The sequence below is a fragment of the Phascolarctos cinereus genome, unplaced genomic scaffold, assembly GCF_003287225.1.
Source record: "Phascolarctos cinereus isolate Bilbo 61053 unplaced genomic scaffold, phaCin_HiC Scaffold_4;HRSCAF=312, whole genome shotgun sequence".
NCBI classification, from domain to species: domain Eukaryota; kingdom Metazoa; phylum Chordata; class Mammalia; order Diprotodontia; family Phascolarctidae; genus Phascolarctos; species Phascolarctos cinereus.
In genome coordinates, this window is record NW_027555847.1 from 309,888,395 (window position 1) to 309,902,362 (window position 13,968).

General features: G+C 36.7%; 1 protein-coding gene across 5 annotated transcripts in view; it reads right to left on the minus strand.

The window, feature by feature from the left end:
• The window catches only part of ATG10 (autophagy related 10), a 301,997-nt gene that overhangs the window by 271,540 nt on the left and 16,489 nt on the right, over positions 1-13,968 (minus strand). For 2 of the 5 annotated variants that reach the window (XM_021007803.2, XM_021007792.2), the window contains exon 2: positions 10,864-10,971. The exons of 1 other annotated variant lie outside the window; for it this stretch is intronic. In XM_021007803.2, coding sequence (XP_020863462.1) covers positions 10,864-10,971 — 108 coding nt within the window. Of the gene's footprint in view, positions 1-10,863; positions 10,972-13,968 lie in introns of those variants that run through there. 2 more of the 5 variants (XM_078153143.1, XM_078153144.1) reach the window with 1 other exon arrangement.

Genomic DNA, 13,968 nt, shown 5'->3' on the forward strand with positions numbered 1-13,968 from the left:
ATCTCAAAGCACTATGTAAATGGGAGAAAGTATAGGAATATATGAAATATTTCTTATGGAGTTCAGACAAGAGCAAGTCACACTATCCTACTCTTTTTCTTTTATATTTAATGTTTTACAGAATATGGTAAAGCTGGATAAAATAAGTTATAGTTAAATAAGAAAGTTAAATAAATGTAAGCTCATCCTTAGTAGCAAACAGGACCATGAGGATAATACAGATGTCATCCTGATTTCCCATGATTTTTATTTCTTCTTCCCAGTCTCTAAAATTTAAAAGCTTTAAAAAAAAAACCTTATAGTTTACAAACTGTATATTTGGGATGGAAAAATCTATAAATGTTGTTTTAAAGTTTTTATGGATCAATGTCATAACCAGGCAAAAGCAGGTAACAGTCTGGTCTAGGATAATACTCCTATTCCAGTATAGTTTATTGATTGAGTTTTCCAGAATGTTTTCAGACCTATATTTGTAATTGGGCACACATCATCTTACAAGCATTTTATGTTTGATTCTAATCCCTTCTTCACATTTTGCTAGGTATTCAGCAGATGCTAAAAAGCAGCAAATGTGTTTCACAGTTTCTACCAACTTACCAAGTAATTACCAAGTAGACTACCAAGTAATCTACATTAATCATTAAGGCTGGATTCCTTAAGAAAAAAATATCCTGTAATTTTTGGTGGAAATGATATGGTCTTGAATTGCTATCATAAACCTTTCAAATTCCATAAACAATTTGGATGATGGCCATTTGTTCAATGTGTCTTTGTCAACATATTGTTGGTTGAATTCATGCAGATACTCCGTTTGCAGGGCCTTTTGATTCCAAGTCTGTATCCTACCCATTATTTATAGGCTCCACTCACTTTCAGTTACATGGGACAAATCAAAAGCATTCATCTTTTGTCAGCCTTTACTGAAGCTTGATGAAGTGATATCTGGTTCTTTCAAAAGCATTTCTATAATTGTTGGAGGTTTTTTTTAAAAACATATTTATCATGTACTTTGAGAATATATATATACACATACATATATGCATACATATACATATATACATATGTATATGTATATATATATATCTCAAGCCTTCTTCATTTTTAGTAAAGAATTGTTAACCTTTTTGTAACTGCTTGAGATTGATGGGAGCTTTGTTTTATTGATATTGTACAAGTTTTTGTAGGAATACTTTCCAGGTCTGTTATAGATGATTTTATATTTCTAAAAGTGTACATTAAGGATGGTATTACGTAGGTGTTAATGGTTTTAAATTCATTTTTCCCATTAAGCTTTGAGGATACCAGTTAAGTCTCTTAACTATTCAACCACAGCTTTTTCATTGACAGCTTTATACTGTATGTGTCTTGCCTGAAGGAGACCAAAGTATCTTACTTACCAAAATAAATATTGCCTTCACCCATTGGTTCAGTTTGACCTCCAAATTCAAGCTCAAAGACTTCAGTATCTATATTTTCTTGGCATACATCAAGAATTTACAATCCATCAAAATCCAAATGACCTTTTGATATCACTAGAGAAAGATTACATAAGATGAAGTAGAGTGAAGGCTTTGAGCTTGAATTTAGAAGCCAAACATATTAAGATAGTGTAAATAGATAACCTGATGTCATATATATACACATCAAGTAGCTGAAAAGGTGTTTGGGTTTAATTCCCTCTTTAACTGAAAGCTATACTTAGTTCTGTTTAGGAGAGATGATAATAGATTTAAGGCTAGCCAGAACCATAAGGCACTTCAGCTGTCTCCCTGAAAATGCCACATTTTTATCAACTGTTGACATTATTGTGTTGGTGGAGTGTTTCAGATAGAGAAGGGTTGTTCATGTAGACAACAAACACTCTAGCATTCTCATTATTCTTGAGTCTATTTTGTACATTTATAGTAGACAAGGAAGCCATTCGTGTGAAACTGAGTTAAAGGCTTTATGATAATCAGTAAGGGAAATGTAAATGCTGTAGAACTTTTTGGTAACTTGTTTGGTGATTACAGAATCAACAAAAAATTTGTTCTTTATACCTCTGTGTTGTAGGAGGATTTGTTTAAGGTCTTTATTTATATTTCTTATATTTATATATAAAATTTAAATATAAATATATTTATATTTATTTATATTGGGATTATTTACCAGGGTCTACCACAAGGCAGACTAGGTTAGTTCTTTTCCTTAAAAGATAGTGAAAACTTCCTTGAGATCTAAATTGGCTCAAGGTATTAAAAGATGTGGGCATAGCTTCCTGGATACCCAGGTACAAAACAGACCAGGGCCTGAGGGGCTTCGCCTCCTCCCTGACTCTGACTGGCTTGAGCAGCAATACGACCAAAATGGCAGAGGGAAGCCTCATGCAACTATGGCAATTCAGCATCCTCACTGCATACCTCTCCCCTCCTGTGGCTAAGAATAACTTATTTTATTAATCATTTGTTGAACCATGAATGTTCATTTCTTTCCAATCTTCAACATGAAGTACCAATCTTAAACAGTCCTGGACTATTCTGCCCTATCTATTTCTCAGACAATATTTTTTCCCTTAATGGTTTATAATTTTTTTGTACTAAATACAAATTGTAAATTCTTTGCATAAAGGTCATAAATATGTAACTGGTCTATATTTGGAAGGGTTACTGGGGCTTCTTTTTCAGTAGCAGTTAAGCAATGTCTTCCTTTAAAAAAAGATAGGATCAGACTCACATGTGAGAAGAATTATTTTATTATTAATTATTCTCTTTTTTATGCAATGTTTACACACAATTTACATTTAAATCATATTTTTATTAATCATTCAATGAGCTTGAAGCACCTACTATGTGCCAGGCACAGGCTCAAAGCCTGGACAGCCCCTGCTTATGAGGAGCCTAAATTATAATGAGAGTGAAAACAAATACACACAAGCATCTGTAGCATAAACATGAAGTGGATAAATATAAATAAACACAGACTAGCTAAAGACAAAGTATTACAGGCAAGAGGTGCAATGATCAGGAAGAGCTTCATCCAGAAGATGGTGCTCTGAGAGTATCCCATTTAAAATGCCCCATGATAGTCTACTATTAAAAATGATTCATATAATTATTTTAATTTTCTATATATAATGCCTGTGTAAAGAGTATAACAACCTTTAACTTATCTTTTCTGTAAACCCATATGAATCAAGTTTGTTTTCTTAAAGTAAGAAACTCAAAGAAATTATATTATTTACTTATTTCTTTATTTCCTTCAATAAGATAGATCTGAGATCTCAATGGAGGCAGTAACAAAGGTGCTGAATTTGGAATCCAAGTATCTGGGTTCATATCCTTACTACCTATGTGACCTTGGATGAGTTCCTTAAACTCTCTGGGACCCTGTTCCTTTCTGTAAAATGAAAGAGATAGACTATGTGACCTTTAATGCCTTTTCCAGTCCTAAATCTATGACTCTATGATCCTAATCCTGCCAGCCACAATTCCCATCACAGTCCATCCATGGCCTTACATCATATGTGACTTGTGCATGTTCTTCCATAAACCCTCCACAGGGGTTACAACCAAAGTCCTGAGGACCTTCCTCTAAGTCTCTTGACATTGTCTATATACTAGAGCCTATCAGTCATCCTTCACTCTCACTACATAACTGACCTATCCTTTTTTCCAATTATATATTTTCTGAAATCCTTTATACAATGTCTCCTGTGTAATTCTTCATTTGAAATGGATTTTAGCCTACTCACAATCACCAAGTGCTTCTCCATTTATATACACATAATTTATTATGTATTTCATATAACATAAATATTGTTTTTACATATAAATTATATATACTTTATTATATGCTGTATGTTATATAACATATAGCACATTTTATATAGAAATATGTTCATTTCTATAATATACATATGGATATACATATATATGTTAAATGGATATACATATGTGTTAAAAATGCAAGAACAGTTCTAAGGGTTGTCCATCCAAATGCGTTATCATAGGCAGGACCACAGAGCTATATCCAGCAATTTTTGTACCTAGCGCATGGAGTGAAAGGCAGCTCATGGGGATGGTGGTTAGGGATGGCTGCCAGGGGAAGCACATCTTGGAACACCACAAAATGTTTATGACCTTAAGGCTGGAAGAGGGGTGTGAGAAACAGACTAGGCCAGACAAAGGCTAAGGATGTAGCCCCCAAAGGGATTAAGGGTAAAATCTCTGAGAATGGGAAAGTGCTCACCAGCCAGAGTGGGAAACGTGTACGAATTCAGGGAGCATTGGAAGGGTGCTATTGGTGCTTCTAAATTTCAACACCCTAGGGAAAAGCCCCAGGCAAACCAAGTTATTTTTAAAAGTCTGCTGAATATTAGGTATTCTTCATCCACTTGGCTTTTCTTATTTAGTTTAGGTAGGCCAAATTATCAAAAATGGAACTTGAGCCATCTCATGTTCCTAAAATATACCTACTTCCTCATCTATGACCCTCAAAATCCTTATGTTCCTTCAGGGCTCTGTTCAGATCATTTCCTACATGAAAACTCCCCTGATCCCCCCAGTTTTAAAGCTCTTTCCTTCCTCCAATTTCCTTTATTTACTCATATGTATACATGTGAGTTCACATCCCCCTCCCCCCAAGCAGTATGGAAGCAGGTAATATTTCACTTTCGTCTTTGGGACCTCAGACCAACAGCAGCATCTTGTATATATTACATAGAAAATGTTTTTGGAGTTGAATTCAGAAAGGCATTTTTCTCCCTAACTGGTTCCTTCTCTGCTGTCTTCAAAAATACCCAAGGTTCCTCCAGCCTTAAGGAAAAAAAGAGAAAGAGAGAGAGAGAGAGATTCCACTATGCCGTACTATCTCCTCAAACTGTGTTTCTATCTCTCTTCCTTTTCTATCTCTCTCCCTTTTCTTAAACAACGTCCTGCACACCGCCTCTTGCTTTCTTTCTTCTCAGTCATGTCTCAACCATTTGCAACCTGGCTTCCAACCTCATCATTCAACAGAAACTACTTTCTCCAAAACTGTCACATCTGATGTTCTTTTCTCTGTTCTCACCCTCTTTTACCTCTCTGCAGTGCTTGACACCAACGACAATTCTCTCCTCCTAAATACTCTTCCTCCTAAGATTTCCATGACACTGCTTTGCCTGCTTCCTTTCTTACCTGTCTAATTGCTCTGTTCAATCTCCTGTGCTCCACTATCCATATCATACCCTTAAGTATGAGGTCAAACATATATGTATATATGATAAACAATATAGATATAGATAACAGATTCCTCTGAGATCACTGAGGAGACTGAACAGATAATGAACACACACACACACACACACAACACACACACACACACACACACACACACACAGCATTTCAAACTCAATATGTCCAAAACCAAAGTCATTATTCTCTCCCCTTCCCCCAAATCCCACCTTTCTCTACTGAACTTCTCCCTTCTCTTTTGAAGGTACCAACTATCTTCCAGTCTCCCAAGTTCATAATCTTGGCATTATTCTCCATTTGTTACTACCTCCCCCCACAAATCCAATTAATTGCCAAATCTCATAATTTCTACCTCCATAATATCTCATATCTGATGCCTTTGCTTTATGCACATAGTCACCACTCTAGCTCAGTTCCTCCTTTTATCCTTTCTCCTGCACTATTGTAATGGCTTCCTAATTGGCCTTCCTGCCTTAAGTCTCTTACCCATTCTAATCCATCCTCCATAAAGCTGCCTACCCCAATTTAAGCAACCACCCCCCAATTTCACCCCCTAATCAATAAACTCCAGTACTTTTAAAACCCTTCACAACCCAGACCCAGCCTACCTTTCCAGGCTTATTATACAGGGCTTCCCTGTACATACTCTACAATCCAGGCAAGCTAGCTTCTCTGCTACTCACAGATGGCCCCTCCTCTTTGTCCTGGCCATCCCCCATGCCTGCCTCTCCTCTGTCTCCTAGAATCTCTCACTTCCCTCAAGATTCTGCTTGAGCACCCCCTTCTACATGAACCCCTATCTGATCCCCCTAACTCTGAATGAACTCCTTCTCCATCTTGTATTTCTATACATCTATATTGCCTCCCCAGTGGAACAGATTTCTTGTGAACAGGGAATTTTTTTTTATTTTTGTCTTAGTATCCCCAGGGAATGCCACAGCACTTGGCTTAGTGAAAGCTTGTGGATTGGCTGACAGGAAAAAGGAATTTGCTAAACAAATACACAATGGAAACCAAATAAAATAGGGCAAATCCAGTGTCCTTAAGAGAACAACCTCTTCCAAGTATTTCTACTGGCCCAGTTAAAATACAATTCATAGACTAATTATAAACTATTTTCATCTGATTAATGAGCATGTACCATATGTTACCATGACCCAGATCCACCATGCTACTTTCTGGTCATCTTCATGATATACCACCCAGCATGGCATCCTTCCCTCCCTATCTCCCTCATCTCCCAACTTTAGTTCTAAGAACAATAATCGAACAAATACTACCATGTCTGGAAAGGACATGGAAATCAACTGCCCTAAGTCAGCATCACTGACACTTTCCTGTTCAAAACATTCCTCCCTAGCCACTACTCCCACCCCACCTCCAACCCCCAGAATGTATGGTCCCTGAGAGCAAGGACTATCTTGTTTACTTACATCAGTACCCCTTATACTAAGCACAATTTCTGGCACGTCATCTTTAACAAATGCATTTTCACTCATTCTTAATGCAGCGCCGTCTGGTAGAGTAAAAAGGAGCCCTGACCTTGGCCTCAGAAGAAGTGGTTTCTAGCTAGGTGACTGGGAATAAGTCACTACATCTCTATTAGTTTCAGTTTCCTCAGCTGCAAAGCAGGCATGAGAGTTGTAGTTTACAAGATCTGTGATGATCAAGTGAAATAATGTTTATAAAAACTCTATGCCAACTTTTATCACATGAACTATATCAAATTAAGTTATCCCCAAGATATCTTTTTGCTAACACCTTCTTTGTCAAATTCAAGTGACTGCATAGTCTCAAAAGTAATATTAATGAAGTTATTTCTTTAATTCTTTTAGATTTCATACTTTTCAGTAATTTAAGTTGCTTTTGATTCATCTGAATTAGTGACACTTTACCGTATCTGTAAAAGCTGGATTGCATTAACTCTAAACACTATGGAAGTTCTAGGATTTTTCTAAGGAACAAAAGATATTTTTTGTGAAGGAAGAATCAGCTATATTTATGAGTGCTTGAAATTTGATACACTCTAAAGATTTCTCTAATTTAGGGTTTTTTCAAAATGCCTTTCCATAACCACTTTCTTACATCAGATGGAAATAATTTTGACATTTCTTCTTCTCAATGATTCCATATGTACAAAATGTCCTAAAGGTAAACATGTATTAAAATCCTGGGTCCTGCATTTAAACAGACTAGGATGCAATGCCCCATTTCTGGAAATTTCTTGTTGCTTTGTGGAAAATGAGACTTCTAATATCAACAAGTTTTTCCAAAGAAAGCCACCTCGTAAGTCTGATTCCAACTATACCCTAAAGCTATGAAGTTCTCAAAGCAACTAGTCAAACTCAAGGCAACCCATATCTGGAGAACTCCCAAGAATCCTGTGGGTATTAGTGTCAATATTAAAAGGTTAGAGTTAGGATCTGGGATTAGGAACAATCTTCCACTAGACTCAGACCCTTAGAACACACTGAGATCTTCTACCCTGTCTGACTTTTAGTCTAGTGATGACCCAGGGTTCAATTAAATTCAATAAACATTTTTCAGAGAGGCCACTACTTGGGAAAGCTTTCCTACATTCTGTTCTAACGTGTTTTTCCCCATTTGAATTTTTTCCCAAAACTCTAATGTAATTTTTTAAAAATCTCCTGCTTCATTTCTTACAGCGAAGCCATTTTTCTCTCTGCAGTTTTGCTTGTACTTTTTGTAGAGTGACTCTCTTCATCAAAGTTTAACTCTTGATTTCTTCTTTTGAAAATTGCCTATTCACATCTATTGAGGAATGGTCCTTGTCCCTAAAAAATTATATCAGCTTTTTATATATCTTTAACAAGATGTCTTTATCAGAGAAATGTTCTACAAAGATTTTTCCCATTTGTTTTCCTTATAATTTTAACTGCATTGGTTTTGCCTGAGTAATTTTTTTTTCCATCTTATCTTCTGTAATTCTCCCTATCCCTTGTTTAGTCATAAACTCTTTGTATAATGATAATTGCAAAAGGTATTTTCTTCCTTACTCCTTTAATCTGTTTGTGATGTGGACTTTTATATTTAAACCATATATCCACTGAGAGCTTATCTTTTGATATGCTATAAGAAGCTAGTCTGTACCTAGCTGCCTTCTAGACTGCTTTCCAGTTTCCCAGCAGTTTTTGTGAAATAATGAGTCCTGACCAAAAGAGCTAGAAGCTTTGGGTTTGTTGAATACTATGTCACTATGTTCATTTGCTTCTATATATGGTATATCTAATCTGTTCCATTAGGTACCTTCTCAATTTTTTAACTAATACCAAATAATTTTGAAGATTATTGTTTCATAACATAGATACCTCTCCTTTCCAAAACCAAAATCCTCTCATTTACTTCTGAGTCCCTTACAATCTGACTTCCCATCTCATCATTAAATTCAAACTATTCTTTCCAGCTACCAAGGGACTCTCATTTGACAAAGCCAACACCCTTTTCTCCATCCAACTCTTTCCTGACCTCTCTTCAGAATTCTACACTCTTTGCCATGGCCTCCCCTCCAGCATACTCTTCCCTGGATTTCTGTGAAAATACTCTCTCTTGATTCTTTTCCTATATGTTTGACAGAACCTTCTCAGGGTCCTTTGAGGGATCACCATCCATGCCCTGCCCCCTATGTATAGGTATATGTATTCGAGGGCTCTGTCCTAGGTCATCTTCGCTCTTGCTCTCTCTGTCTCTCTCCCTGAGGCAAATGAGGTTAAGTGACTTACCCAGGGTCACACAACTAGTGAGGATCATGTGTCTAAGGCCAGATTTGAAGTCAGGTCCTCCTGACTCCAGGGCCATACTCTATTCACTGAGCCACCTAGCTGCCCCTCTCTCATCTCTTTCTACACTCTCTGGGTAATCTCAACAGTTCCCATAAACTCAATTATCATTTTTATGCAAATGACTTTCAAATATACACAACTTATCCTCATTTCTCTCCTGAGCCCCAGTCTATCTATTAGACATCCCCATGGCATGTCCCATACACATCTCAAATCCAACACGTTCAAAACAGAATCCATCATATCTTCCCCAAAACATAATCTTCTTCCTAACTTCTCCATTGTTGTTGAGGCCACTAACGTCAATCAAGTCACTAATGGTGTGCATCCCTAATTTTTTTTTATTTTTGCTCACTCCACATATCCAACCAGTTTCCAACTCACATTGTTTCTGCCTCTACAACATCTCTCCCATCTATGCCTTCCTCCATTTGTGACCATGATTCTGATTCACATCATCATGACCTCTCTCCTGCACCTTTACAATAGCTGCTAATTGATCTCCCTGCCTTAAATCTTCTCCTACTCCACAATCCTACCCCCACATAGGTACCAAGTAATATTTCTAAAGCATAAACTTGACTGTGTTCAAGTCTGGCCTCAACCAGGGCCTGCTGAGGAGATAATAAAAGCACCTACTTCTCAGGGGTTTTGCGCGAGGATCAAATGAGACATGTGCAACGTATTCATGATGCCTGACACTTAATAAATGCTTGTTTTCTTCCTTCCTTTCTTCCCTCTTTCCTACCATGCTCCAGGGGCTATCTAATTCATCCTTGATCAAATACAAAATCCCCTGTTGTCACTCAAAACCTTTCACAACCCGATTCCAACCTACCTTTCCAGGCTCATTACATATTACTTTCCTTCATATACACTACATTATAGCAAAACTGCCCTCTTGCTGTTTCTCACTCAAGACATCCCATCTCTCCTTGCCTTTGCCCAGGCTGTTGCACTTCCAATCTGGAAAAGTTGCGGTTTTCTTCAAAGCTCAGCTCACACACCATCCCCTGCACAAGGCTGTTCCTGATCTTCCCAGGCTTGTAGGTAACATCTTCATATGTCTTTTATATTCACTCTTTGTGTTCATGCTGCTTCCCCCTGATAGACTGACTATACAATCCTTGGGAGCAGAAATTGTTTATACTTTTGTGTCTATATGCTAGAGCCCAGCACAGTGCCTTGGGACTTCTTAAATTCTTGTTGATTGATTAACACAACTAGTACCAATGAACAGAAATCCACACTGATAAGTTCTTAGATCCATTGATACACTGAAGCAAATACACACATATACATTATAAATGTATAGATCCATCCATATGATAAATCTTATAGTAGTTGAAAGAGAGAATACACACACACACACACACACACACACACACACACATACACACACATATGTACACTGAACAATCTGGAAAATATTTTCATGTATCCGTTCAGTAGTAATTCTAAGTAGACATAGTAATGAAGGCAAATATATCAGAAAATGTAATAAATTCAAATTTTGTGACATCAGCTGAAGTATGCCTTTTTTCATGATCTTGATTACTAAGTAAAGTAAGAGTATAAACAATTTTAAGGACTTTTAGACTCATTCATCCCTTTACAATCAAACAATTCATTTAAGATAAGCTGCCTAAGGATTTTACTAAGCAAGTCTTTAGCCTAATGCAAAGAGCTGTATGACACTGAAAATAATAAAACTTACATTTTTAAAATATATTCTATAATTCTAATTTTCAGCTAATTCAAACCAGCTTTCCCTTCACTAGATTTAATTAACGATTTTTACAGAAACAATACAGAACAATGTCTTCATGAAATAACAAAATTACTGTTCCTACCTTTGAATTTCTCCACTCCCATCCATCACCTATTTCCTCTGAATGTTTAATAAATTTTGCACAATGCTGCTTAAATGTTTTTTCTTCTAAGAATTCATTTTCTGCCATCTGTGGGGGGAAAAACCCTCAGAGTTAGCATTAAAAATAGAAGGAACATTAAAACAATGTTAATTGATCAGCCAAAATTTTGATTCGACAAGTTTAAAAAGATTTATAAGAAAATATCAAGGTAAAAATCAGAAACCTGGATTAAGATTCATCATTTTTTTAAACTGAGGCATATAAAAATAAAATGAAGCACACTTCTCCTTTATGTTACAATGATACAGTATATGTAGCAGGTGAGCTTGTGCTGGGCTGCAGATATAAAACAACACAGCAGGATGCCAAGAGTTTTGACACCTTTCACTTCTGGGCAGATAACTCTTTGCATTCTCCACAGCACTCTCTACCTTGCTTTTCACCTAAGTTCTATTATGCCTCTCCTTTTCTCCACTCCAGGAGTTGCAGAGAAAGAAGTGATTGTATGGAAGAATTTAGGTGAAAGAGGAAAAGAAGACTAAACCCATTTCTACTGAGCACATAGTCATAAATAAGTGAATATTGAATTTTTCTCCATTTTAAATGCGGACAATAGACATAATGACAATTTACATTTCTACACAGTGCTTTAAGCTTAAGAAAAATCCATTCATAACAACCTTATGAGGTAGGTAATATAAATATTATCTGTATTTTGCAGATGAAGAAACTGAGGATTGGGGGGGTTGAAGTGATTTACTGAGGGTCAGCTTCCCAGCCAGGTTCTAAATCTAGGTCTCTCCTTAACAGTGAATCCCATAGTCTTTCTACTATACCCACTGCTCTTAACGCCTCTGGAGATTTCACATTGTGGATGGGAGCATAATAGTAGTTTGCAGGAGGAAAAGAGAAAGAAGGAGGAAGGGAAACATGGGGAAGGGAGAGGGAGAGAAGAAGACAGAAAAGAGAAAACAATAGGTCCCAAAACATATAGTGAGTGGAATATGGCTTGAAAATTAGAGGCAGGTAGGTGGCACAGTGGATAGAGCATTGGCCGTGGAGTCAGGAGAACCTGAGTTCAAATCTGACCTCAGACACATAACACTCACTAGATGTGTGACTTTGGGCAAGTCACTTAACCCCAGTTGCCTCACCAGGGGAAAAAAAAACAAAGAAAATTAGCCTTTAGATTATATTACCTTGTTAACTTTATGAAATCTGTAAGCTTGAAATTCTTATTAAAAACAGAGAATACCTATTTATTTGAAAATGTAATGAACCAAAAACAACCTGCAGTTAGCAATTTATTACATAGAAATATCAATCTGTAGAACTGGAAGGAGCATTCCAACACTCATTTTACAGATAAGAATATTGAGGCTTGGAGATGTTAGGTGATACCAAGGGCATGACATGGTAATATGCAAAACTAAGATGAAAACTCATAATTCCCAATACATGTTATACCATGCTGCCTCCTCTTCCTATTATTTTAAAGTCTTAACACTTAAATATAGAAGAATCCTATATGTGTGGATCCAGTAGGATATAAAGCCTAATCTAAAATCTAGGGAGTTTAGAAAGATATTTTGGAATCCTTCCTCTGCAGGGAGAAGACCTGAAGAGTTTCTATTGGGCAAGTCCATACATATCTGAGAAAAGGAAAGAGCAAAATGCTATGGATAAATGAAAGATCTCATTAAGCCGGGAATGGATTTTTTTTAAAGTTAAATCTAATTAAACAGAATACAACTAACTGGAACCTTTGATTGACCAGAACTTTTTTGACCCTACTTTAATTAGAAAGAGGTAAATAAGACAAGAAACTGGCCACATGGATATATTTTTTAAAACTCAGTTACCAGAATATATATTCTTAGAGTCACTGATTCCAAAATCAGAGAAACAAAAAGTTGGAAAAGACCTAAGAAGTCATCTAGTTCCACAATGAGCAGCATGAACTTTCTTTATAGACAAGTGATCTGATCATCTAATCTGAAGGTCCTTAAACTGGGGTTTTTGAACTGTATTTCAGGGGATCCACCAACAATGGGAAAAAAGGAGTTAGTCAACTTGTTAGAAGCTCTCCTAGTTCATAGTGCTGACCATTTACCTTCCTAAGTATTCAAAAATCAAATTCCGGCAGCAATACACAAACCAAAAACCAAACAAAATAACAGAAAAACGGGCACTTTTTGCTCAGTAGGGAGAAGAGTGGTGAAAGGAAATAAGGGAGATTGGAACACTAAAGAAGGACACTGAGGGTTGGAGTCTGTTACTGATTGTGGCTATTCTTTGCATCCTAGTCCATTAGCAAGATTCTGTTAATTACTTGATGCTGACACCTGGACTTTAAAAAAAAGAAGGTGGGGGAGAGAGGCCACAGACAACTGGAGCCCAGAACAGTTCATCAAAGTGTCTGTAATTTGAATCAGGGGAATCACAAATTACTGAAGATTTGAGGTTAGAAAGTGAAGGAACCATTCTGGTCACCTACAGGGACCATATAATCAACAACTATGTGTGAATTCAGAGGAATTTGGCCTTCCTGCTACAGAAGATGAATAGAGTGGATGATAAGGCCATCCAAAGACCAGGCTCAGCTGAACTGCAAATCTGGTACCTGTCATAGATAGTGCCCTACTATTCAAAATGTAAATTTGAGGACTCAAATGTAGTTACCAAGGAGTTACATTCCAATCCAAGAAGACTATTGCCAAAGAACCTGCCTAACTAAGGTGAGAGAGGATTATCACCAAAAAACTGTTCACACGTATGTTAGTGATAATACACTATACACATATACACACACACATATATATACACATACATGTATACATACACACATATATACATACATGCAAACATATATAAGGATTAGCTATGTGTATATGTTTGTGCACATATAAGTTACAGCAAGTAATGAACCACCTAAAGTGTAGAGGGGTTGCAATCGGCAGCAATGAAGAAAGTACCTACGCTGATAAAATCAAAGTTATATTTTGAAATATTAAAGAAGCCCTCCAGGGCATTATTAATTAAGCCAAACCTCTTTTACTTTGTTGCTTCTTCAATCCCCCCTCG